The sequence below is a fragment of the Mytilus californianus genome, unplaced genomic scaffold (assembly GCF_021869535.1).
Source record: "Mytilus californianus isolate M0D057914Y unplaced genomic scaffold, xbMytCali1.0.p SCAF_1, whole genome shotgun sequence".
Taxonomy (NCBI): domain Eukaryota; kingdom Metazoa; phylum Mollusca; class Bivalvia; order Mytilida; family Mytilidae; genus Mytilus; species Mytilus californianus.
The window spans coordinates 86,564,797-86,592,589 of NW_026262581.1; the positions used below are offsets into that span (position 1 = coordinate 86,564,797).

Genomic DNA, 27,793 nt, shown 5'->3' on the forward strand with positions numbered 1-27,793 from the left:
TTAAAGATCAAATTCAAACATTCTGCAAATATCTATTATCATAGGACGTGATAGTCTGTATTTTCTTACTATTTCTGCGTCATCTTAGTAATCCAAAGGATTGTCAGGGTCTCGGAAAATTCTATTTCTGCGTATGTTTTGATGTTGTCGTCTGAGGTGCATGAAAACTACAGCCGCAATATTTGTTTACAACTCATGTTAACGATGTCTTAACTTAGGACTATCCTAATACCACTATAAGACACCTCTCGTGTAGTCCTAACTTTATGACCAACTTTAAGAGATGTCCTAAGTTATGACCACTTTGGACTAAGATATGTCGTAAGACCATCCTAAGACAGCTTCGTGAAACTGGCCCCAGGCTTGTTATTTTATACTTCTCATTGGCGTCCGACACAAAACAACAATCGCAATAAGTATTTTTACCTATCTGTTTACCGTAAAGTAAAACACTCCATTCTCAGATAAAAAAAATATTTCGTTAAAATAATTTTTTTTTACAAAAATCTTTATTTCAAGAGGATAATCCCATTAGTTAAAACTAATCTTCCTGAGAGTCATCAAAAATAATAATAACATATATATAAAGTACATACAATATTATAACGATAGATACACAATATACAATTTTATATAGATATTAATCTGCCTTCTTCATGAAAAAATTTTCTTTTTCAGGTACAAAGATTTACTTGATTGGATATACGAGCTGCAACGACAAGTACATAATCCTCCAACCTACAATAACGACCAACATCCTGGCAAAATGAAATGCATCGTGACAAATGGAGCACAGCATGGCCTGTCATTGGTGCGGATAAGTTCTAAACAAATATTTGGAGCTCTCGGTCTTTATGATAATATTCATTTTACAACAGCCATGGATATCAAAACACACAGATGTTTTACAAATATTGTCTATTTCAAAATGCCCATCTGTCTATACAAAACTTTGATTTGGTGTGACGTCTGGCCAATATCCCCTTAATTTGCTTCACTCATTTGGTAAGAAATCAAAAGTTCAACAAAACGTTGGCTAATTCTATGATATTTTGCCTACGTGACAGGTCTTTTCTCGGATTCTAAAGACCGATCTATTCGCCGTTATTTATTTTCAAACAACTTGTCTGCACCTCTTTTCTGTATCTTTTTCTCCCAAAAACTGTAAATACACGTATCATTACCCGCGAAGACATTCTTCTGTTCGATATTTTCCCTCCGAGGGACAAAGTGCGATTGCGCAGTGAGGACTGCCGAGTTATGGTCAACATAGGTCATATGAATAGGGTTGGCTTAACATCAAATTTTTGTCTGGTAGATAAAAATTGATTTCAGGTGTAATTCGGTAAAAATTTTCTAAATGCTAAATGGAAATTAAAAAACTATATGGTATAATCTATACTCAATTTACTTTTTGTACAAATCTTGGCATTTAAATTTAAAAAAAAATGTAATGAAAATCGTAGCTACTATCCTTTTATCTTCAGCATAAAAAAACAAAAACAAAAACAAAAAAACCGGAAAAACGTAATAATTAATATAAAGTTATTTTTCAGGTTATGGAAAATCTTGTAAGCAAAGATGACATCTGTCTGATGGAATCACCTTCTTATGCAGGAGCAAAAGCACTGGTGAGTTATTTCTGAGATATTCAAATGAATCAGTTGAGTTTTCAAATCATAAAAACACTTCTTCAAATAAAGTTGACAATTTTTTCATCTCAATAGAACCGAAGTAGGAATATGCAACCCATTTTGCATCGGATTGGCCTGTAGAAATTCCTCCAACCGACATCTAACTTACCAATGTTCTTTTGTTTAAGGACAAACGATACAGTTACATGGGTAGAAAAATAATGTCGCTAACGTAAATGTTTCTGTTCGCGACGTCAAAATATGACATATCGGGAAAAGATGTATTTGTTCACTGATTTTAACGCTTTTTTTTAATCTTGAGATTTTAATAAATATGAATTATTTCCAAAGAATTGTTACACAAATCTAGAGTACACTTATGTAGTGAAGATATTCTGAATGATTTCACAAAAAACGGCTTGTGTTTATCTTTTAAAATTGTGCATGAATATAGCCCATATTATTGAAGGTATTTTTTAAATATTGAATTGTAATAAATTTTAGTTAGGTCCCCTTAAGCCTAAGGTAATACCTATAGATACCGACAAACATGGTATTATACCCTCAGAGCTGAGAAAAGTATTATCTAGATGGAACCCTTCCACTATACAGCATCCTGGTAAAGATGGACCGAAACTATTATACTGTGTACCTACATGTGGAAACCCAACAGGTGCAAGTATAACTCTGGAAAGAAAGACAGAGATTTATGAACTTGCTAAGGAATACAAGTTTTTGATTATAGAAGATGACCCCTACTTTTATCTGAAATCCAGAGTAAGTTTTGCTATTGATAAAGTGTAGCAGGGTTTTACTGATGAATAAAATGAGATAAATAATCAGAAAGCCACAATGCTATACCTAAATCATTATTGACAGCTCATCAATGTTAGAACTGCATGTTTACACTTTAAAATAGTCCACTCTTAGGTACACAAAAAAAGAACAAAACAGACACTGTGTGAAACGTCCTAGTCCATTCGTATTGCGGGACTATAAAAAATGTAATAACAAAAATATTGAACTCCAAGGTAAGTTCAATAAGGGGAATTCCATAAAAAATGACAAAACCAAACGCTCGATTATATCAACAAATGAAACGGCTCAGAAAACAACTGTTTTGATACAGACATTGAAACGAAAAATATAGCTTTCTTTTGTATAGGGTTTCTCTCCTTTTGTTTTAATTATAGAATTAAGGGTTGTAATTTATGTATAACTGGTAAATTACTAAGTCAGGGATGTCGTTTCCACATACTACATTAAACCTTATTGCAAGCGGGATATCACCCTTATATTTACAATAATGTTGTTTTTGAGTCCATAAATTTAGATACGATCCATGTAAACTTATTTGTCTTTGAATACACTTGTTAGTATTTTTAATGATTATCAATTTAACGCTGTACTAAGTTCTTTAGATATATTGTCTTTATCAGTACTTACATTGATTTTTTTAATGAAAATTAAAATATTATTTTAGCATATATTGCTTTACATTTACGTACACGAAAAGTAAGAACTATCTGTGACTGCTTGAATAGTCACGCAATTGTTTGAATTTTGGCAAAAATTGTATCAATGCTACATATGAAATAAAGTAATACATCTCTTTCTTTTAAATATCAGCCATATGTGCCAAGTTTTCTGTCAATGGATACTGATGGGCTTGTATTGAGGATGGATACTGTATCAAAAGTAGTATCAGCAGGGTAGGAAACAAAAAAGTATAGTTTACTTCGTATATTTTTAGTTTTTCTATGAAATTACATGTTAACTTGACCAAGTATACAATGAAGATGGCGATAGTTGGTGTTCCTACATTCTGGAACCAGTAAAATGAAATCATATAAAAAAAGATATTCTAAATATAAACTGTAAAACATTAACTAGTTTGAAAAAGATCGAAAAAGAAATAAGTTTAAATACCACTTAACAATCATGAACGTCAACGAACCAAAACACTATAAAGCCGTCTATTATAAAAATTGATGGATGTTAAACTTCGTCACATTAAATGCCTATAATCTGTCTTGACGATAACATGCCCATACGATATGAGTATGAACCCTGCTTTGTGCTAAACAAGACTCGCCGAGCCGGATTTGGAATGTGCTAGTTCTCAAGGTATCAGTCCACAGGAAGACGTGTCACATTACATGGACACATTATTCTGACTCAGAGCCGGTCAGTCTTTGCTCTTATTCCTTAATGATGCGTAATTAGCAGAGAAGCAACAATATCAATTTTTAAGTCTTTAGTTTGACCAAGCCGGGGATTAAATTCACGACCTCCTCTAATCCAGTGAGCACGCTACCACGCTACCAAGAGACCAACGAGGCGGTAAAAAGAATTAATGATACATGATCTTACTGTCACTGAAAAAACAATACAACCTGAAGCACATGGTATATGAAAAGCTCAGAGGGCAAGGTAACATCTTCAAGGTTAACATGGAGATGCACATAAAATATTGAAAATAATGTGCAGTTTAGTTTACCATTGGCATGCCTCATATAAGGTAAGACAGTACATTATCGTAAGGGACACCGACTGAAACGGTTACCAATAGTGATAGCAAAGAGGTATATTAAATCCGTTTCGTTATACTCATGTTTATGTTTCACGGTTCTTGTGCTTTATATATTTTAATTATGCAGTTGCAGAATATTCTTATTGTATACCATGTTCCATGTGATACTATTTTTATATAATTCCTAATGCCATATCTGGTAATATTAGAGGAAAATATATGGAAAAGAATATTATTTTTATTTTAGGATTCGCATTGGTGTATTAACAGGACCTGCTCCATTAATTGACATATTTAGATGTAATATAGAAACATCTGTTCAGCAAACAAGTGGATTATCACAGGTAAAACTGTCTGCGTATTTTAAACATATATTGTTCCATATGCAATGCTTTTAAGGTCATAAATACCTTATTACATATGACATGCCAGAAGCGGATTTAGGGGTGGGTGCAGGGATCCGTTTAAATTTAGGGTGTAAAAGGGTTGATCCGTTTAAATTTAGGGTGTAAAAGGGTTGATTGAAGCACATAATGTATGAAGCAAGTAAGCGTTTCATATTAAAAATGTGCGCACGATCAACGACTTAACAACCCTATAAAATTATAAAAAAGAAGCGTTCAATTCCTATAATGCATAGTTCATTCTACAACCATGAAATTAAGAGTTATATCAAGCTTTTCGTTTGTTCTTTTATGCTTTGAATTAACATTGTCACGGATAGTACGTGCAGTCATATCTGTTGTATTTTTATACGAAAATAAAATTATGGGAGTGCCTCGCGATTGTTGTCAGCAAGGAAAATTACCGATTCTAATGAAACATACATGTAATGTAATTAGTTATTTATGGTGTATCTTTTCAAATGTAAATAATAACGATAATTATATTTCATACATCGTTTTAGTCTTGAAAATAAAGCTATACGCAGCTTAAAGCTTCTGTCGGACATATTTCTGCACGTTAATATAGTTTTTTGACAATCAACAAAAAATAAAACTAATATATCCCGTTTGTTGTTTACTTGTCTAAGTAATGAACATCATCTTAATCAGTAGTTGTCTATTCACACATTATTGACAAGTTGCAATAAAGCTGACTGTTGACCTTCACCTTATTCAGTCAGATTAAAGTTTGACCTTTTCAGTATACATTTGTAAAAAATAGATTTTAAAACATTATTATATACAATAATATCGTTATCATCAGATAAACATATTTAATTTCTGACATAACAAAAACAAACATAATATTGCAAAGAAACAACAGTTCTATAATAAATGAACACATGGTAAAAAAATATAAGACTTCTGCGCTCAGTTCTAATGACTATATGAGCCAATATTTTTTACATGTTCTATCTATGATAGAGGGGTTTGGCATTTCTTTTACTTTTTGTTCTTTGGTAAGATACGTAAAATTATGAGAAGGTAAACAATTTTCAAATAGATTATCCCTTAACCTTTTGTTAATTTTACATTCAAAGAGGAAGCGTTTTTCATCCTCCAGCAAGTAGCACAGTTTACATATTATTATATTCTTTTCTATCTAGGGATTTATAAAAGCAATCATTTTCTATTTAATTTCTAAATCATGGTCACTAACTAAGTGAAGCAATTTTTATAGAAAAGTCATTCGAAGCTAAGTTTTAATTTTTTATAAAGTAACAGTTTACTATTTTCATCATAGCTATATATATATATATTTTATATATATTATATTTTCAAAAGTATTTTTTATCTTTTCTTTAAATTCATTTTTAATCAAGAGATTCAGAGAGCTTACTTCATTCAAGTCCTTACTATTATTAATTTTATCTTTAAGGTGTGGGTTGGGTGAATTATTCTTGGCATATGTATACCAAAAATAAGTAGCATGCGATTCCAGCAGTTTTGACAATATAAATGCTTCTTCAAGTAAAGGATTAACATTTTCAGGATCCAGTCTTGCTAGGAAAGATAGAGACTGTGAAAAAGTCAAATGTTCAAAGGGGATTCTTCCTAGTTCTGCTCGGACTGCTATAATTGAAGCTGTTTTTTCTGGTGTCCAGCAAAAATTGACAAAACGAATGTGAATCTTTTCATATATACAAACGGGACAATTTTCCTCTTTCTCTGAAATCAGATTTATCGAGTAATCAAGATAACTATATTTGAAACAATAGCAAAATCATCCTCTTAATAATGTTTTCTAATTCCTGGTAATGTTCTTTCGTTTTTCTTATTATATAAATAACGCTCCTGCTGAAATATATATCTGATAAAAAAATACAATTTTAGTTAAAATGTGTGAGGATAAGATGTGATGAATATTATTGGCTAGAGGTATAGGGGGAGGGTTGAGATCTCACAAACATGTTTAACCCCGCCGCATTTTTGCGCCTGTCCCAAGTCAGGAGCCTCTGGCCTTTTTTAGTCTTGTATGTTTTTTAGTTTTAGTTCATTTAGTATGTTTTGGAGTTTAGTGTGACGTCCATTTTCATTAAACTAGTACACATGTTTGTTTAGGGGCCAGCTGTAGCCCGATTCCGGGTGCGGGATTTTCTCGCTGTGTTGAAGACCCATTGGTAGCCTTCGGATGTTTTCTGCTCTTTGGTCGGGTTGTTGTCTCTTTGACACATTCCCCATTTCCATTCTCAATTTTATTATGAAAAAAGCAAGTACATGACATGTATTAATTTGGTCGTAGGAATGTTGTATAATCAAAATAGGTTAAAAAGAGCTAACTTCCGAGATACATTCACGAATGACGAATTTTATTTACTTATAATATAGCCAAAGGCTCTCGACCAATGAAATTGTAGGATTTGATGTTTCCTAATTGTAAAGAATGAATGTACAACATGTTCTTGGTAAGGGATTATCTTATTGTTTACTTACAGTTCAAAGCAAAGAATTTCGATAAGCAGCTCGAAGCAATTTAATCAGCGTGACAGCATTTATTCTTGATGACAATTTGAATTTTAAAACAAACATAAGTTCATTTTTCTGGTGCAGTAAAATGGGTACCGCTTATGTAATTATGTGAATATTCATAACTTGAAAATGACTAGAAATGAAAAATATCAAAGCAATACAAAAAAGATCAAATCTCAAGAGTAAAATATAACCCAAATCTTCAACTTTAGTTTATACTCTTACACAATCTTAGATTACTGGATTCGCAGTTAATAAGGTCAACCATGTTAAATATTCCGAAACAATTAAAACAGTTTAAATATACTTTTAGATAACATACAAAAGACATATTTGTTTTTATTATTTTTGTTCAAAAATTTAAATTTTAGGTAATTACCTCGTATTTGATGTAAAGAGGAGCATCGGCTGTGAAATAAAATAAAGTTGTATTTCAATTTCTTAAATTTATTGATTTGAATTGTAATATAAAAAAGGTAATGCCTTACAAAAAGTTTACATGATTTACATGCATACTCAAATTAGGAAACTACTTCACTTTCTACCATTGCACCAAACTGTTATGTCCTTCTATGTCTAAACCACAATTAATCAAATATGCCCCAATTATAAGAAATACACCGTTATGACCAATCCATAAATGAAATTCCTAGGAAGTAAGTCGTTAATTAATTAAAGAATCAAGTTTAAGGCAAAGCATAACAAAAAAATAATTTATGTGGAAAATAGCGGCCACAGTTCACTTCGAATGACGAGATCTGACATGATAGCAGAATGCCGACATAATTGATTCAATTAACAAGTCTGTGCACCATTGGTGACAATGGATGCTCAAATTCCTCAAGGTTAAATACTAAAGAGAACGAGGGCCATGATCCCCAAATACGTCGGCTCATATTCGCATCACCTCCTGGTTGTCATGGGAGTGAAGATTAACAATTTTTAGATCATAAAACAGTTTAGCTCGGACTGGTACAAATTCAGAACCGGCCACTCATGGTAGACATGAGATGGTCTCAACAGAACTTCCTGCGGTAAAAGTAAAAACCTAATATGATCCGACGTACAAACCAGGAAAGGATCATAACCCCTTAATCTTGCCACGTAAGTGGGTCTTTACACACTCATCAGAAAGACCCCCCCCCCCCCTCCCCCGTAAAAAAAAACCTTAGAAGTTTTTGTACGATGATAGGAAAATTTCAATTCCCAATTGAATGTTGTTTAAGTATATATCGTACCCTATATCTGATAAGTGAGTTCCGTCAAACCTATACAAGTTCATTCATTTCTCGGGCTCGGATATTAGGATGATGAATAATACAGTGTCCGTCCTTCAAGACATAATTGTTTAAATTTCATTCCACAACATAACCCTTTTTCAAAACCAGCGAATGTACGCCCCTCTGCTTTGAAGACCAATGGTTGGTCCCTCGTATCTTGTTTTTGCATTTTTCTGTGCCCAATGTACAATTGAAGATCCGACAAACCAAATAGCTTTTAAACCTAAAAGTAGTTAATATGTATTATAATATAAAAAGAAAGCAGTGTATTCGTTAGCTATAATGAAAGTTAAGGTCTTAAATACGAATTTAACGTTACTATGCAACGGAAGACCTTTAACCGCACTGCTTGAAACTATCGTCTTTAACACCACTTTTTGCCATATCAGCTCGTCCTATTTGAAAAGAGTGAGAACGAATGTGAAACGGTAATTCACAACAAGAGTGCACACGCTGAAATGTCTCGCCTGCTTTATTGACCATTAATTTTATGTTGATAGTCCTAAATATAAAGCTTTTCTACAAGTATCACATAAACTTAACATGATCCATGAAAATGAGGTCAAAGTCAGATAAACTAAACACGAAATACATGTTCACCTTACAATCATTCCATACACTAAATATAGTTGCCCTTTTGCTTATAGTTTCTAAGAAACAAACTTAATCAGGAAAACTTCCCATTGCCCAATGAACCATGAAAATGAGGTCAAGGTCAGATGAACCATACCAGACAGACATGTTCACCTTACAATCAATCTATGCATTACATATAGTTGACCTATTGTTTATAGTATCTAAGAAACAAACTTAACCATGAACTTAACATTGACCAATGAACCATGAAAATGAGGTCAAGGTCAGATGGTACCTGCCAGATAGACATATACACCTTACAATCATTCCATACACCAAATATAGTTGACCTTTTGCTTATTGTTTAAGAAAAAAAACACAAAACACAAAAACTTAACACTGAGCAATGAACCGTGAAAATGAGGTCAAGGTCACATAAAATCTGCTAGACTGACATGTACATCGTAAAATATTTCCATACACCAAATATAGTTGACCTATTGCGTATAGTATTAGAAAAAAAGACAAAAACACAAAAACTCAACTTTAACCACTGAATCATGAAAATGAGGTCAAGGACAGATGACACCTGCCAGCTGGACATGTACACATTAAAATCATTCCATACACCAAATATAGTAGACCTATTGCGTATAGTATCTGATATATGGACTTGACCACGAAAACTTAACCTTGTTCACTGATCCATGAAATGAGGTCGAAGTCACATGAAAACTATCTGACAGGCATGAGGACCTTGCAAGATACGCATATACTAAATATAGTTATCCTATTACTCATAATAAGAGAGAAATTAACATAAAAAAAAATCTTAACTTTTTTATTCAAGTAGTCACTGAACCATGAATATGAGGTCAAGGACCATGGACAGACGGAAACTTCATAACATAAGGCATCTATATACAAAGTATGAAAGCATCCAGGTCTTCCACCTTCTAAAATATAAAGCTTTTAAGTGGTTAGTTAACGCCGCCGCCGGATCACTATCCCTATGTCGAGCTTTCTGTGACAGAAGTCGCAGGTTCGACAAAAACCCAAACTGTTTTGAAGGAGGGATCAAAATTGATATTTTGTTAAGGCCAAGTCATTAAAATGTGTTAATTATTTATTTAATCCATTTACGCCGGAGATGCGAACCTGCAAGTAAGATTGTAATAGCTGAATTGGACAGATGTTAGAGTACGAATTTCTCTGAATGATCAGAGTAACAGAATTATGCCTTTGATCGGTTTTTGAACTGCATATTTTGACATGTAATTCGGTTTGACCATTACTCTTAGAAAAAGTAATATCTTCATAATTCAAAGCATGCCCGCATTCGTCAGTACGACTGTGTATAGTTTTCTCGCTTACCCGTAACATAGCAAAATACGCAAGGGAAAAAGCAGATTGAAGAAAACAAGATAGTTTCATAATGAGAATTACGAACACTGAGTAAACTGTGAATTAAACGTTTACACAAGTTTATGATGTCGGTGTTCGAACACCAAGTTTTTGCGGATTTTTCCTGCGCAAACCTTCTATCATTTTGCAAATAATGAATGTTACGTAATGAATCTTATGTATGTGGGCTAGTCCGGAAATGTAAGTAGAAACAGTAGACGCAGACAACCCTTTGAATGACAGGTATGCTATACATTGAGCGATTTCGTCGACAGGTACTGGCCAAATATCAAAATAATTATAAGTAATGCGAAATTTTTATATAATTTCTACTGCTGTTTTATATGTTTTCCAGGAGTTAGAAGCCATTGACCATTTAAGTAAAAGGTCTGCTTCGTTTTTTAAACTTTCCAGAGGTGGGTCGGAATCACACATGGGCTTGCATCTGCTGTGGGGCACAGTTTCCGGAACTTCCAAAAACAACAAAGAGACAGGGATTTAGCAAGAGAATTAAAATGATCTGAGATATGTTCGGCTTTAATTAATATTTTGAATTCCAAGCAAGCCAATACAAGATTTCTGACCAAGGACATAACGCTAGGGGACTTTGAATACTTTTTATTGATTATAGAAACCACGCTCTGATTATCAATGTGAAATAAAATCACCTTGTTTTTTTAAAATCCCCCCCCTTCAAAACCCTTTACGCAACCACCTGCACTGTCGGTGAACAATTCAAGATGAGAATAAGATGGCCAGAACTTATCAAGAAATACGGTGGTACCATTATAATTTGATAAAAAGAGTAACCAAATATTAAGGTCTTCTTTCATAACCTTTGTTACTCTGGTTCTGTGATGGGGCATACGCAAATTGCGAGTGGCACCAATCAATGGACCCTGGACAATTACTTGACATGCAAAATTGAGTACTCCAATCAATGATTGCAATTCCCGAAGGGTGATTTTGGATCTATTTAAACAAAATAAAATTCTGGTTTTTAGCTCCACCAGTCTATCTTCAGGTACTCGCATTATCATATTGATGGTGTCAAATTCTATACCAAGGAATACCAACACTTCCGTTGGCTCGACAGTCTTTTCCTCTGCTAGATGAACCCCCATAGTTTACAAGAATCCGGAAAAACCTTCAATGTATCATGGCACTGTGAAGTTTGTGCTTCGCTACCAAACAAAAAGTCGTCAAAATAATGTAAAATATTGTCGTTTTTGGACTGTTTGACAAAATCAAAGCGGTAGAAAATGATTCAAAGAGCACACAAATAATGTCAGAGCCCTTTAGGAGGCATTTGTCAAAGTTACATTGATTTTCAAATTTGAACCCCATCAGATCAAAATCACCCGGCGAAAGTCTTAATAAATGCAGATTTAACGTCGCACTTAGAAAGGAGCATGTTCTTTTTCAATCTATGAACCATACTGACTGTGTCGTCTATGCTGGAGTATTTCACAGAACAACTAATACTGTTTGTCAATAAAGTTATTAAGGTTCATGTGGACCCTTCGTCTAAAATGGCTGCATTTTCACCTCAAAATTTACTCTGAGTACAGACAAAACTGTGCATCTGGAAAAGTTTTAAGGCATAGCATGCCCTAGATAAATAAATTCAAATATATTTTATGCTTTAGAAAATTAAAAACTTAACCGGATTTTGCAGTGCACTTTTTTTCATTCCACCAGAAGGTGCCAAAATAAACAAAGTTGGGAAAGAGGTTTGAGAACTTCCCCACAGGTAATAATTGAAGTGAACTGTTTTGATTGACATGGACAATAGATGGACAATAGATACCTGACAATAATTGGTGATTTAAACTGTGTACCTGAGTGGACCATATCAAGTGAAACTCAACTGTTTGTTAATTTTATCATCTTCTGCAGGGACGAAAAAAAGTGCACTGCTAAATCCAGTTAAGTTTTAAATTTTCTAAAACATACAATGCATTAGAAGTTTATTTATCTATGGCATGCTATGCCTTAAAACTTTTCCAGATGCGCAGGTTTGTCTGTCCTCAGAGTAAATTTTGAGGTGAAAATGCAGCCATTTTAGCCAAAGGGTCCACATGAACCTTAACGAAGTGATGTGTGGGAAAGGACAAATTCTGAATCAATCTGAATTCTGAACTTGATTTTTTAGGGATAACCGAAATAAGAGAAACCCAAAATATGGAGAACGGGGGTTTTGAAAAGGGAACAGCTACCCACGTGCAGCTACACTACCCAAGTTAATTTTTTTTTCAAAACTTATTTTTTCCTTAGCGAGGTGGCTCTCTTTCCATCAATTTCTTTAGAATTTATTTCCAGAGGGAGTCTCGGACCGAAATATTTTAGTTAAAAACCGAATTCGAGTCCTTTAATTAAGTCCCGTGCAACATCTTGATGCGGGTAATTGACGAGAGCTTTCTTTACTTCATCGACATTGATTGGCGAATTACCTATAGTGAATATAAATGCGTGTAACCTGCAAATTAAAAACAAAAACAACAAAATGATAAAAGACCATTGCAATGAAACCGGGTGAAATTAGGCATCATCAGAATAAACACTCAGTTGTAATCATACGGGTTTCTCTATTAAAGGTAGAAGTTGACAAACAACCGTTAATAATGTCATACAAAAAGACCCTACAATACACAAAGATAAAATATGGTAAATACTAGCGCAAAGAAAGATAACTCAAACATGACTGAAACAAGTTCAATTGCACTATATAATTTCTAGGGAAAACTAATATTTACAAAACTAAGTAAACATAACCAGATCGACAAGCTTGCATTTGTGAACATACTTGCAATTCTTGCAAAATGTACAATTACCCTTATTATATACCCTGCATGTAAATGTGCGACGTTGTCCTATATTATGACCCGACGCCCCACTTATGGAAAAGTTGCCACCGTGTAATTGTTGGTTACTTCCATTTGAAAGTCCTGTATTAAAAGAAGGACTAACGTTATGAGTAGATACACATAACAACCACAGTTCCATATCGACAACTCCCCATGATGAAGAGGGAGAAAGAGATATCCGTAATCGAAATTGCTCAGCATATTGAACCCAGCGTCCATATTAACCCCATTCTGACTGTTTGCATGTATTGAAAAACTCAAGACCTTTGTTAGGCCATTTTTCTTACATTACACTTCCATAAATCAGGAAGGCTGAGGTCCATACATAAATACTTTTGGTGGGAATTGTCTTTTGATTAACTATGGACCAAACACCCCCTTTTACTGCCAGTTCCCCCTTTAAATATTTGCTCATTTACAAGGTCCCGAATAGATTTCAAAAGTATATTCAGGTCAATGAACTCACCGTTCCATATTTTTTCTTTAATTTTGACCATGTTGACCGGAATGTGAGATGAGATAGGATCGAAAACATTTGAAATATATAAAGGGGACTGATCCAATTGTAAACGAGTATCAAAAGAATTAGAAAAATGCACCCGACCCTTGTGAATCAAATTGATTAGATACATTCAACATACCAAGATTATTGTTTGATGAAATCTGTAAACCGCTTGGAGTCATTGGATCAGAAATTCCCCTTGAACTGTCAGGGATGTTTTCCTCGTTGCGTCGTGGACTTTCTTGTGGTGTCTCTTGCTGGATCCTAAATGGAACGAATGGGGCTCCTGATGATTTGAGTCTGCCATGATATTGATCACCGGTCCATGAGCCACTGACAAATTTGAAGCTGTCACTGTCCTTGAAACTAGTGCATTATGTACAGTTCTTAGCGAAGATACTTGAATTGCATTGTTCTGTGATCTTTGCACATCCATGTCTGATGAAGATGGAAGTGTTCCTCGTGTTGATGGCAACGGATCAACTGGTCTCTGTTTGCCTTTTTTTTATTTTCTTGCCTGGCCCAGGCTGATGCAAATCCTTTCTTTGAGGTTTACGAGGCCTCTTCGGTGATTTCATATCTAAATATTAGAATATGAAATGCGGATATATGTCGTAGAATTTTTGACGATTTTCTTTTTGAAACTTTCGCTTATCTGGAAGATTGGCTAGTTCAATGTATAGCTGAAGAGTCATGTGATGTTGATAAGCGGGAAACAAGATACGGATCCGAATGATGCAATAGTTCATTTACGGAAAAATAAAGAAATTAATCAAATCTCTTTCATTAAATTGGTTTATCTTATAAATGAGATAAACCATATTAATTATAACATTGCATGCACTGGCAATGCATTCCATTCTTGATTTAAACCAACCAAAAGGTTATTTAAGCCTTCAGCACTTTACAATATTCTAAGTTTGTAAGAGAATGATAATCCCTTTCATCGCGATAATTACTTGCTCACGCTCGTACTTAAACGTGAAGAAAGGGATTATCATTTTTTTTTTACATATAATTAAAATATGTGTTTATCAATTACTTTCCACGCAGTATGTAAAGTGTTTGGTTTAAATCGTGTTTTTTTCGCGTGAATCGGTCCTCGTTTTTCGAGTGCAGACCAAGTGGTACATTTTTAAATGCGATCAAATCCATGCTCTCTTTTTTCGCAAGTATATAATTTTATTCGTGATCGTTCAACTTATTTCTAATTAAATACTGGTTTTTAGCACAAAGGACATGCATATATATAACTCTTCTATTTCAATTAAAATTCCGCTTTTACATTGTCAAGGTTTTTTTGTACTATTGATGCATTTATTTTCGTGTATTACTGATTTTCTGGGATTGAGGTAAAATTGTAATTTATTGGATAATGGATTTCATGGTTGCACAAAAGTCTGCATGTTAGCGTGTAGAAAGTTTGTACTTCGATGGAAATTTGAATTCGTTGTTAATCTTTAACCACGAAATCCACAAAAATTAACGTATCTCGAATAATAAGGAATCCAGTTAAAACAACCGTTATTTTTCAAAACTTATCCAAGTTTTGAAAAAAAAAAAATTTAGCAAGAAAGAAGGCACTCAAGTCCTTTAAAACTGAGTTTATTTATTTTATAACTGTAATATAGTGAAAGGCAATAACACATATAAAAACAAATATAATTAAAAAAGATTAACCGTTTTCATTTAAGGTTATTTTTTTTGTGTTCTGAAAACATTTTAACATAACCTCGCAGTGTAAATAAATATGAATTCTTTATAAAATGATCATTATGAAAGAGAAGGAACTGGTAATTTGTTGATGTTATTTCATGCTTGCTTTGTTTTTAGTCTGTGATATTTTATGTTTGGTCGATATTATTTGTCGCAAACTGAAGTTTAATGGCAATATTATTTGAATTGGATACATAATACATAATAAAATAAACAAAATATAAGTTTAAATGCAATCCCTTAAAATCACAAAAATAGCAAATCATGAGAATAAAATATGCGTACGCGTGTTTAGTGGAATTAATGAACTCCACCGAATCCGTTAATATTCGTCACGTACATTTTTTTGCTATATATTTCATATAAAACAGTTTGTGGGAGTCATTAATGGTTTTATTTTAATCAACTTGGTACTAATAGCAGTAGTAATGTTACATGTTTATTTGTTTATATTGTAATATTGTGGTTGCGAAGCGTTCATATTTTCTGACGATATAAAGTATTATTTTTTGCTTGGAAGTTTGCTATATATTTCAACAATATCAAATTGTAAAAAAAAACTATTATACATGTTACATGTTCAGATCAGGAGAAAACAAAAACAAACTAATGAAAAAATGATGACCAAAGAAACAAACATTTTTAGACATTTTTGTGTCTTTCAACACCTGGTTTGTTAGAATCTAACCGGAAATGCATTCAAAACCTTTTTTTCGGAAAAATGTGTATTTAATGAAATATATAGCAAAATATTGGATATGACGAGTACTTATGTCTATGCACTGTACTTCTTTTTTAATGAAACACCAGATTAACCGGTGAAAAAAATACATTCATCTGTTTTAAGGATGAGGAGGAAAGTACATATAAGAAAATTAAATCAATGACAACTGTAACGCCTTTTAATTATAAAAACTAGAAAAAAATTATCCTCGTGTTTCGAAGAAAACATCAGGGATATAAAATTCCAGTATGTTGCCTCCATCTATTCGGCGGTCAACTTTCCACTTGTCAACTTCTCATTTCTCATAACATAGCATTAACATACCATCTGCCTCATTATATTGTGTAAACTTACATATCTTAATTAATACGTTACGATCGTGCATGTTCACTCTACACATACTTCATTAACAGGGCTGTGCTTCTCTTTGTGTGTGATATGTCTTTGTGTACTTTATTTGAACCATTTCATTATTTTTCAAACGCAAATGCATTAAAAGATCAAATTTTAACCAAAATGAGTTAAGTTTATTCACTCAATAAAACATGTACGTCTCTCGAAAAAACCACTCAAAACAAAAAAGTTTGAGAGTCACACGAAAAAAACGAACATATAAAATTAAAAATTTATTCTCTAAATGTTTTTTTTCATGCAATAACACGTCTTTTCTGCAAAGTGCTTGTTAATGAAAGGATATGCAGATTCTATAAATGAAGTGTTGTTAATAACTGTTTGTCACAAAAAACTAAAAACACCTTGATCACATAAATTGTGTAAAGTTTTGTCCATCTGGCGCCTGCTTTGAGTATTTTGTAGACGAAAAGCGCGCCTGGCGTACAAAATTTTAATCCTGGTATCTATGCTGAGTTTATTTACACATTTTCTGGCGGAGTCCTCAACTCTACCCTGTTGATGGGATGGGAAATTCGACATTTTCGTCCTTTGACTAACACGTCTCTAAGTTGTTCATTGTTCACGTTGCCAATTCCAGTTATAACATGATCACGAGACTATATTTTCATGGAAATGATGAACAAGAGCGATTTGGTCTGAATGGTTCATCCTTGAATGTAACAGTCTCTTATACCTTCTTGTGGTTTAACAATGTCCGTAATTATTACAACCAATCTATAACTAGCAGAATTTGTATCAATAACGCAACACATTCGATACATGAATAACATCTGAATTTTATTTAAAGTACCGGACCCCGGTAACAAGCTTTATTAAATGTTTTACGGAGACAAACTAATATAAAAGTCTCCCTACAAAACATCAATCTTGCTAGATGATTGTAAATAGATTTAATATATTACCATTTTCTTCACAGGTGATTTATTTCAGTTCAAATGAGACCGCAAGTTTCCTTGGCAATAATGTTATCATGACTATATAACACTTGATACACATAAAAATATGCTTCTTGATATGTGATTTTTTTCACATGTGATTTGTTTCCATCTTTGCTTGACAATTTTGAACTGGACAGTCTTGTGGTAAAAATTAAAATTACGTGATTGACTTTTTTTGTATGAAAAAGTGAGAACAATTGTTCTATAAGGTTTGTGTGTTTTTTTTTGTATTTCTGTCCAACGTAGGAACAACGAAATCTGATTTCATAATTATCTTTAAGCTTGATATAACGCGAAATATTTCATACGATTTTTGACGACTTGGAAATAGAGCGTATCATAAACTCCAGGATAAAAATAATTGTACGCCAGACGCGCGTTTCGTCAACAAAAGACTCATCAGTGACGCTCGAATAAAAAAAGTTCAAAAGGCCAAATGAAGTACGAAGTAGAAGAGCATTGAGGATCCAAAATTCAGGCCAAATAAAGTACGAAGTTGAAGAGCATTGATGATCAAAAATATAAGCAATAGGTTCTTGAATGATATACAATAAGGCTGTAAGTTGGGTAACTGCAGTAAAGCATTTTTGTCATCTTCCTTTTGGAAATTGCAGCGACCCTTTTAGATGATACTGATTATTGTCTCATTTACAAGTAGTGAAGGATAAAAGTATTTTATCGACCGTACAAGACCCTATTGGGTAGTCAATGCCGTTAAACACCCCGTAGTTAGTTTATTTTATAGAGAAATGTTTGTTAATTTCCTTTGTAAGAATTGCCATTTTTATTGTCTTCTCTAAAACAACCTTTAAAATCTATACCAAAATTGACAAGAGTAATATATTGAAGGGCCTTGATAAAACTTCCCGTATGCGTTCCGAATTTAGACAAATATTTTTTTTTCATTTTCCCTTTTTATGTTGATCAGATGGCAAATATGTTATCATTGGTGGCACGGAGATCCCATTGGAGCTATAAGGAAAATTATGTTTTGGTCATCTTGTCTGAAGCTACCATGTCAATGTTTTCACAACTTGACAGAAATGATATATGACAGGTTCTCTACAAATGATATTCATTTAGTTCGTAAAAGATGATAAAGATTGCAGTGAGAGACAATCTTTGTTTTGACTGGCAAATTTTCATTAATTAATATTATACATAAATTCCAGTTAATTCAAAATTACTTTCACATATGTTTTATCAGTGAAATTAATCGTTTATGTTTTCTTATTTCACGTTTAGCAATTTTTATTAGCGTTGTTGAAGAAATGGGGATATGAGGGTTTCTATGAAAATGCAGACAAAATGGCAGCCTTTTATGAAAGTAGGAAATATGAGTGTTTAGAAGCTGCAAGAAACCACTTAAAAGGTACGGGATTCATTTTTTTTAACAATTATAAGAAATGCACATGGAATAGATTATTTTGACATAAAGCTTGCAGGTGATCACAGCTGATATACTGACTGACTTAAAAACGCAACACATACTTTGGTGATTTTTTTTTTATACCAAATCATGATTAATCGTCTGTCGTCGGATGTCACGGCAAGCAGATTCACGCCAATATTTCCGGTATACTGAAATGCTACAGAATCCAATGCAGAAAAACCATTATAAGGCTTACAGTTTAAACCACATTTTTGCCAAAAATAGACTGTAATGGGTGAGACAGAGGCCTAATCAGAAGGGACTACACTGAACTCAAAACATTCACAACAGACTTCTCTGTCAATCATTTAGACCTTGGTCACAAGCAGTTATTGTATTCAACAGTGACACATCCACTAATAGTGTAACAAGAGTGCACACGCTGGAATGTCTCACCTGCTTTACTGACCATTGATTTTATGGAAAGTCTTAAAGATAAATGTTTTACTAAAAGTATCACATAAACTTAACATTTTTAAAGATCTATGACAATGTGGCCAAGGTCAGATAAATCCTATCAGACAGACAAATACACCTTACATTTTTTTATAAACAAAATTTAGTTGACCTATTGCTTATGGTAATTAAAAAACAGACCAAAATACAAAAACTTAATATTGACCAATGAGAACCATGAAAATGAGGTCAAGGTTAGATTATACCCGCTAGACAGACATGTACACTTTACATTTATTCCATACACCAAATATAGCTGACCAATTGCTATTAGTATTTGAAAAAAACCCAGACCAAAACACAAAAACTTAACATTGATCAATGAACCATGAAAATGAGGTCAAGGTAACCTGCCAGACTGACATGTACCCATTACAATCATTCCATACACCACATATAGTTGACCTACTGCTTATAGTATTTGAGAAACGGACCTAATCACGTATCTTTAACCTTGATCACTGGTCCATGAAATGAGATCCAGGTCAGGTGAACCTTGTCTTACGGACACGTAGACATTGCAAGGAACCCATATACCAAAAACATGTATGGTTATCCTATTACTCATAAAATAGTAAGAAATTCACACGGAAAAAATATATAATTTGTTTTCAAGCAGTCGCTGAACCATGAAAACGAGGTAAAGGACAATGGACATATGACAGAAAGTAACTTCATAACATAATGTATCTGCATACAAGATATGACGCATCAAAGTCTTCTTCGCTTTATACAAATAATTGACATCGCCGTCGCCGCCGCCGCCCCCGGATAGTTAATACCTATGTCTCGCATAATGCGACTATCACAGGCGAGACAAAAACCAGTTTTCAGTGCATACCACATGATTTGAATCGATAAAACTTTCGATCTGAAAATTTTATTTAGACGGTGAAATGATTGAAAATTTTGGTAATATATGTATTTAACAATTATAGAATAATTGAAAATTAAAATGACAAAGTAATCTGGCGGACCGTTTTAAAAGTCCGTTAGTATTGACATAAGTAACATGGATCCTACAACACATAAGGATTGCATAAAACTTTTATAAGGTAATTTATAATGTCAGTTTTCTACCTTAACAGAACTGAGAATCATATTCAGTTGAACAAACATATCCGTTAATCACGCCAGGGATTTAAGATGTTTGAAATATATGACATTTTTCAAATTTAAAGGCATGCATGGCAGGATACGGTTGCCCTGTCGACGCATCCGCTTTCGCTCCTTTTAGGGTTCATGCGATTCCCTCAGTGTTAGTTTGTTACTTTGATTTGTCTCTTCCTAATCGATTAACGAGATTTGAACATCGGTAAACTACTGTTTGATTTAGACATGAATGTATTATACCAATCCACATATCCAATAAGCGAGCACACGTTATTACCCCTTTTCTGGTATAACTTGTAAGTGAAAAATGCCTGCATGTAAAATTATTACAGTTAAACATGCTATGGCATATTGCAAAAAAAAGTTTCCTATGTCGTTCAACGACATCTACCTCAGTGACACAATTGCTGTAGCAAGCATGAGCAGTTACCTCTTGTCTAGTCTCTAAGCGTTTATCAAGAAATTGTCCTTATTTTTGTTTGGATTCGTGGACTTTTTTTAATATTTAAATAAGAAGATGTAGTATGAGTACCAATGAGACAACTATCCATCCAAGTCACAATGTGTAAAAAGTAAAAAATGTACTCTTGAGTTGACGGATTATTGATGTTCTAGATGTTTTATTGACAGGGAATATAATGGGTGCTAAAATAAAGTAACCATTTTAAAATAATTTAAGTGTAGAAACAGTCTTTAGTCTATCGGTCATTTGGTTGTGTTTTAGTTCCTACACAACAACTTGTTTTCATAAGAAGAACAATCTAGTATAGCTAAGTTCACATCATAAGAAGAATAATCTAGGATAGCTTTGTTTTTTTATGAATTGAAATGGTAAGCCCAGGAATAAGTTTCACTGGAATTAATCAAATTCAGATTGTCTAAAGTTGACGTTTCCTTATATATATATATTCCTGCGGAAGATGTCAATGCATTTATTAAACATACGTTTCTTAGATGTTGCAGAATGGGACGAACCAGCTGGTGGAATGTTTCTGTGGATAAAACTGAAAGTAAAGGATGCACTTCCAGTGGTAGAAAAATTAATTCAGGAGAAAAGTGTTTTTGTTGCACCAGGGTTGCATTTCACTCTGGATTCAAAGCCATCTCCATATATAAGAGTTGCTTTTTCAAATACAACATACGAGAAACTGAACAAGGTATGTTCTAATGAATATATAAGTTTCAGTGTACGCGTCAAGTGTTTTGAGGAATACACTTCTTTAGTAGTTATAGGAGGAAAAAGTCAATAACCAAAAGAGATTAAAACAAAAATACAAAACAAAATTATTGTATGTTTTTAATCACCAAAAAAGGTTTACTAAAAACCCTCATTTAGACATAATCAGAAATTGAAAAGGACAAGGTGAGACCAAGAAGAATGGAAACAAAACATTTTAAACGGACAAAACAGCATACCATGCTATTTCTGTTATTTCCCGTCCCCTGATGTTGATTTTGGTATTGCATTTTTTTTTGTGTTTCGAAAATGAAAATTACACTTCATAACTTTCGTTCGTTCGAAGTGTTTTCTGGATTTACTTTCATCAGGAACGCTCAAAACTGAAAAATTTTAATTCTTAGGATGAATGAGTACCTTAACACGTAAAGAGCTTTATAACCAATCGGGACCTACAAATAATTAAATTCCTCTTAGGTCAGTTTATTAATTTCTTAATTTAGCAACGGAGAATTTAATATATGTGTGTTATAAATCATGTTAGTACTGGAGCACGGACTACTGAGCTGATGAAAACCTCGGGGGACTTACAGTCTACCAGTACTGGTATCAACACAGTGCTAGGAAACAAAAATAACACGTTACAAACTTCGTGCAACCGAAGCGCTTATCACGATTTACCTTGATCTGTAAAGCTCAAACCCGAAACTTTAAATGTATCTTTAACGACAACTTGACCTTCCTGGCAAACAATACGATATACGATATGTTAAAAGGTGACTTTAAGCATGTCGAACAAATAAGCTAGCCATTACTTACTTAACTGAAACAGTTTTGTACTGATTTCTTTTTAAGCGTTTTGCCACATTTGAAAAATGCAAGTCAGTTTGTTTTCGACTTATGAGTTAGAATGTCCCTTTGGTATCTTTCGCCTCTATTTTACCATTATTGTTCAATCTGCACCGTTTAAGCAGTGTGGATATTGTTCAGGTATTAAGTCATTTTTTTTCTTGAAATTATCCTAATATAAGATGCTAACTTTGTAGATAACTTTGATTATTTTTATTTTACTGTGACTTGACTATAAGTGTTGCTCACCACCTGTTGCAACTTATTAAAAATTCTGACTAAATTGCAATTTGTTTTATAAAACCAAACTGTTCAACTGGTCAGAAATTTGAACAAACTGCTGTAGAAAAACCACAGTCAAGTCGTGAAAGTGCCAGGTGATAAAATAAAGCATACTTAAAATCCTAAAAGACTTTAATTCCACTTCAATGTTACTGTGCTTATTCAGTGGGCTTTGGGGTATCACAATAGCAATGGCTAAAACAGTTTTCCAAATTGCAGTTTGAATTCTTCTCCCACAAACTGGTCAACTGGTAAAATATTTTAACAATATTCTTCAGTGAAAGGTTGTTAGTATGAAGTGAGTGCTGTGAAATAAAAAGTTATACTTACCATCTAGCTCCAGATAGTTGATGTCTATGTAATGACTTTCAAACAAAATAATGAATTACTGTGATATAAGTCACTGGTTTAAAAAAGGTCTAACTTTGACATGAAAACTTCTATCCTAAATAAAGATTATAAATAAATAGTTTTAAACATTGTTTTTAGGTCAATAATTTATAGATTTGTATTCTAAGAGGAAGCTATTGTGTAATTGTGATTTGGATAATATTTACTACAAGAAATACTGATCTGCTGGTATTAAAGGGAAATAATTAATTTTGAGTCATTGTATATTAAAAAATTTATCAAAGATACCAAGCATATGATTTGGCCTACAACAGATTCATCAATACAACTAAAAAAAATAAATTGAAATGCCAAACTAGTACGAAATTGAGGAGTATTGAGGACACTAAATTCCGAAAGGTTTTGTCAAATACTGCTTTTAAGTAATCTAATCCTCGGTGGTAGAAAATCATTAGTACTTTGATCAATTCAAAATTTTACAAAAAAGTTAATCTATAATTTTGACCATATCAATGAAAATTCATGTCAACACAGAATTGCTGACTATTGGGCTGGTGATACCTTCTTACTAATTTATAGAACTTTGAATGTGTTCCATAATATGTTTTAACAGTTTTTTTTCAAATTTTAATCATCTTAAAAATAAATTTCAGTGTTCGTTTTAGAGCAGAGGATAATAGTTTTATAATCATGGACATAATGTTACAAACAAATTACTTATAAAATGAAGAAAATTGATATTTGACAGAACAAAAGTTTGCTGATTTTACAGTAATGTAAATTATTTCCCTTTAATATTAGCAGATTATTAATTGCTTTAGAAAAAAAATCCAAAGTACAATTACGCACTAACTTCCTGTTAGAAAACAGAGCTATAAATTATGGAACTACAAAATAATCATTTGAATTAAAACATTTTATATTCAGTAAAATATGTGTGAAATTACAATACGTTGTTAGGAAGTTTCCATGGGAGATAATCAATTTTCTTTTGAAAAGTCTTCTAGGTTACAATACACCATTAGATTTTATGGGCGCAGCAATTTTATGAGCATAACATGGTATTCAGAATTAAGAGTATAGCTAATCCTGATTGGTTGATATGTGCGCCCTTTATTTTTTGTTATTAGACTTCGTGCATTCTGCATTACACCAAAGGCCAAATAAATTATTTTCCTTAGCCCTAACGGAACTGAGATGTCTTTTAAACGCTAGGATGAGACAAGTATTTTTAAGTGCAAAATGGATAGGCATGGGAGATAAGTACAAATTACGCTAAGAAAAGCAACGCGAATCTATATTTTTTGGACCAAAATATACTGTCCTAATAACTTTTCTTTAATTCTAGCAAGGTTTCGTTAAAAAAATCAACTTTCTGAAGTCTGTATCTCGAAAAGGCTATCATTGTCGCCTATGGGGAAATTAATTGTTTATTTCAATCTCTATATTCAAAAGAATAATCTTTTAGTTTATCTCCCATGAAAACTTATTAACAACGTATTGTAATTTCACATATATTTTACTGAATATAAGATGTTTTAATTCAAATGATGTCTGATTCTTGTGAATATAGAAGACTTTTCGAAAGAAAAATTGTATGAAAGCTTAGTTTGAACATTCTTATAGCAATTCAAAATTACTACCTGTCACCTTTAGCATGACAATAGCAATAAAATTTCCATACAAATTGTTAGACTGATTTTTCATAATAATGTTGAAGTGGAATTAAAGTCTTATAGGATTGTAAGTATGCTTTATTTTATCACTTTGCTCTTTCACGACTTGACTGGTTTTCTACAGCAGTTTGTTCAAATTTCTAACCAGTTGAACAGTTTGGTTTTATAAACCAAATTGCAATTTGGTCAAAATTTTGAATAAATTGCAATAGGTGGAGAGCAACACTAACAGTCAAGTCACAGAAATTAAGATTAAGTTTCTTTAATTTTCCTGTTTATATCTTAACATTGTTTTAGCTGTGATAATCCTGACCATAACATTCTATATACATTATTTTTCTTTTCCAGGCATTTGAAAGTTTAGCCCAGGTGATAAAAACCTATAAATCAGAAAATGAATGACAGATAAAACGAATACGATGAAATCAGTGTATTATCACGTGATGGTTCTATCATATACAATTTGTAAAATTCTGTTTTAAGGGCATACAATACAGTTTTGATCCCACGGTGATTTTTTTACGAAAATTTGCATACAAGTTATTTTCACCTGGTCTATTCAAATATGTAATAAAAAAAACATTTACTTAAAATTTCGGTTTCTTGGACATTTCTATCCTTTTGACAGAAATAATTCACTTTTTGTTTGAAAAGTTAAAAACATGCGGATTTTTGTAAAACGATTCGGAATATCATCTTTACAAAAGAATCGTCTTAATTTGTGTAACAATTCTTTGAAAATAATTCATTTTTATTAAATTTTCATGATTTTAGAAAAAAAACATGACATATTTTGCTGTATATCTATCTAATTAAAAAAAAAATCGTCGGTAATTTTTTCATAAAAATTTTGAATAAGTAATCTTCATACAGTATCAAGTCAAATGTCATTTCATAAAATGAGGGTCCATGTAATCGTTTTCAAGTTAATGATTAAAATCACTCGAAAAATGCGTCTTTTCCCGATATGTCACAGTTTGACGTCGCGAAAAATAACATTTTAAGTTAGCAACGGAATTACCTTCCCTGCAATTGTATCGTATGCCCTTTATAAATTCTGTTAGAATTTCGGAAATATTTTCCCCTGCTTATTTTGCATTAAAGAAGTAAATAAACTCATCATAGATATTAGGATTAAAATTTTGTACGCTAGACGCGCGTTTCGTCTTCAAAAGACTCATCAGTGACACTCGATTCAAAAAAGTTAAAAAGGCTATATTAAGTACGAAATTGAGGAGCATTGAGGACCCAAAATCCCGAAAGTTTATGCCAAATAAAGCTGAGGTAATGTATTCCAGGGGTAGAAAATCCTAAGTGTTTCGCAAAAATTCAGAGTTTTGTTAACAGTTGATTTATAATTGTACGAATCACATCGGTTAACCTAAGGGCGAAGAGATGAGTATGCGAGTTTGCACCATGTATCTATCTTTTATTCATATATAATATCATATGGTCGCTAACAATCGATTCTCTACAAATAAAGAATAATTTCACATAAGTAAAAATACATAAATTATAATAAGATACATGTTTAAGTGTTCACATTAAACTAAACAAACAATAAAAACCATTTCATTCATGTATCATAAGTTCTCTCATAAGTTAAATTACGTTTAAAATAATAATTAAAAGTTACGCATATTTCTAATAAATAGTATACAATGTTTTCTCTCTTTAAATAAGTTTTGATGTAATAAAAAGATAGTATACATAAAAGGTTTCTTACCAACTATAATCTGTCTAATAAAAAACAATGTGCATCCGTATGTAATCAAATAAAGTCTAGACGACGAAACGTCATAAAACAGAAACGGGAAAATGTGTTATTCAAAAGAGCGCAACGTTACATTAGCGCTTTCATAAATAAATAGTAAAAACTGTGTTTCGTATTCTTACAAGAATAAATGAATACATTAGTTAAACAATTAATAAATAATTAACTTATATTTAAAATTTGAATATTTCAAATCTTACACTCCCCACAATGAAATTACCATATAATTTCTTAATACAGTTTGAAAAATGTAATACAAATTTGTCAACAATAAAAAATAGTTCTATTTAGAACACTCAAGTAAGCATAGTTTATTTATAGGTCTCAAAATCTGTGACTGACTAGTTTTGACCACACAGCTACGGATATGACCATCACGGCTCCTTGTGACCTCGACTATTCTACCTAAAGGCCATTGTCCTCTCTGTATACGTTCATCAGCAACTAAAACAATATCGTCTATTTCAACATCTCGTTGTTCCCTCTGCCATTTGCTTCTTTGCTGTAGGGTTGGTAAGTATTCCCTCAACCAACGTTTCCAGAATTCATTCGCTAGGTGTTGTATTTGTTCCCACCATCGTTTTGAATATATATCCTTTTTGTCAAACACACCTTGCGGTGTTGACGTGTTGCTCTTCATCAATAATAGCATATTTGGCGTTAAAACTGGTAAATCACTATAGACCTTTTCGGGAATGCCTCGTCTACTTGTGAAGCGTTGAAAGGCTGAAATAAAAGAATCCGTATTTAAACTGTGTGCTATTTCTATATGAAGTAGGGGTGCCATCTGCTGTTTACAAAACGGACCATGTTGTCGTTTGCATGGTACGCAACGATCGATAACTGTCTTCACAACACTGGATCCTTTTAATATCCAATATTTTTTACGAGAAGCTGCAAGCACCTGTTGTTTTCCCACGTGTCCCGTCGTTTCGTGATAATAACGGATAATAAGCGTAGTCACGTGATGTTTGTTTGGCAGTATCACGGGACAAGTGCTTAAGTCATAATTTAGGCGCCCTTTTGATCGGATAAGTTCATTAACCAAAACAGGATTGAGAGAAGCAATACGGCTTCCCTTTTTCACGGGCTTTGCTTTCTTCAAGTTTGTTATTTCATCTGAAAAATAACTCATTTGGACATGTGCTAATATTTCATCGGTAGCCTCCCGAAGTTCTGT

The 27,793-nt window shown here is 32.8% G+C and overlaps 1 protein-coding gene across 1 annotated transcript; it reads left to right on the plus strand.

The window, feature by feature from the left end:
- Positions 1–316: 316 nt before the first annotated feature.
- Positions 317–27,489, plus strand: LOC127738265 (kynurenine/alpha-aminoadipate aminotransferase, mitochondrial-like). The gene is made up of 9 exons (XM_052249454.1): positions 317–321; positions 679–811; positions 1,557–1,631; positions 2,139–2,411; positions 3,264–3,346; positions 4,415–4,511; positions 18,749–18,875; positions 21,459–21,661; positions 25,188–27,489. The coding sequence occupies exons 1-9, from the start codon at positions 317–319 to the stop codon at positions 25,239–25,241; spliced, it is 1,050 nt and encodes a 349-aa protein (XP_052105414.1). The 3' UTR covers positions 25,242–27,489.
- The last annotated feature ends 304 nt before the right edge of the window (positions 27,490–27,793 follow it).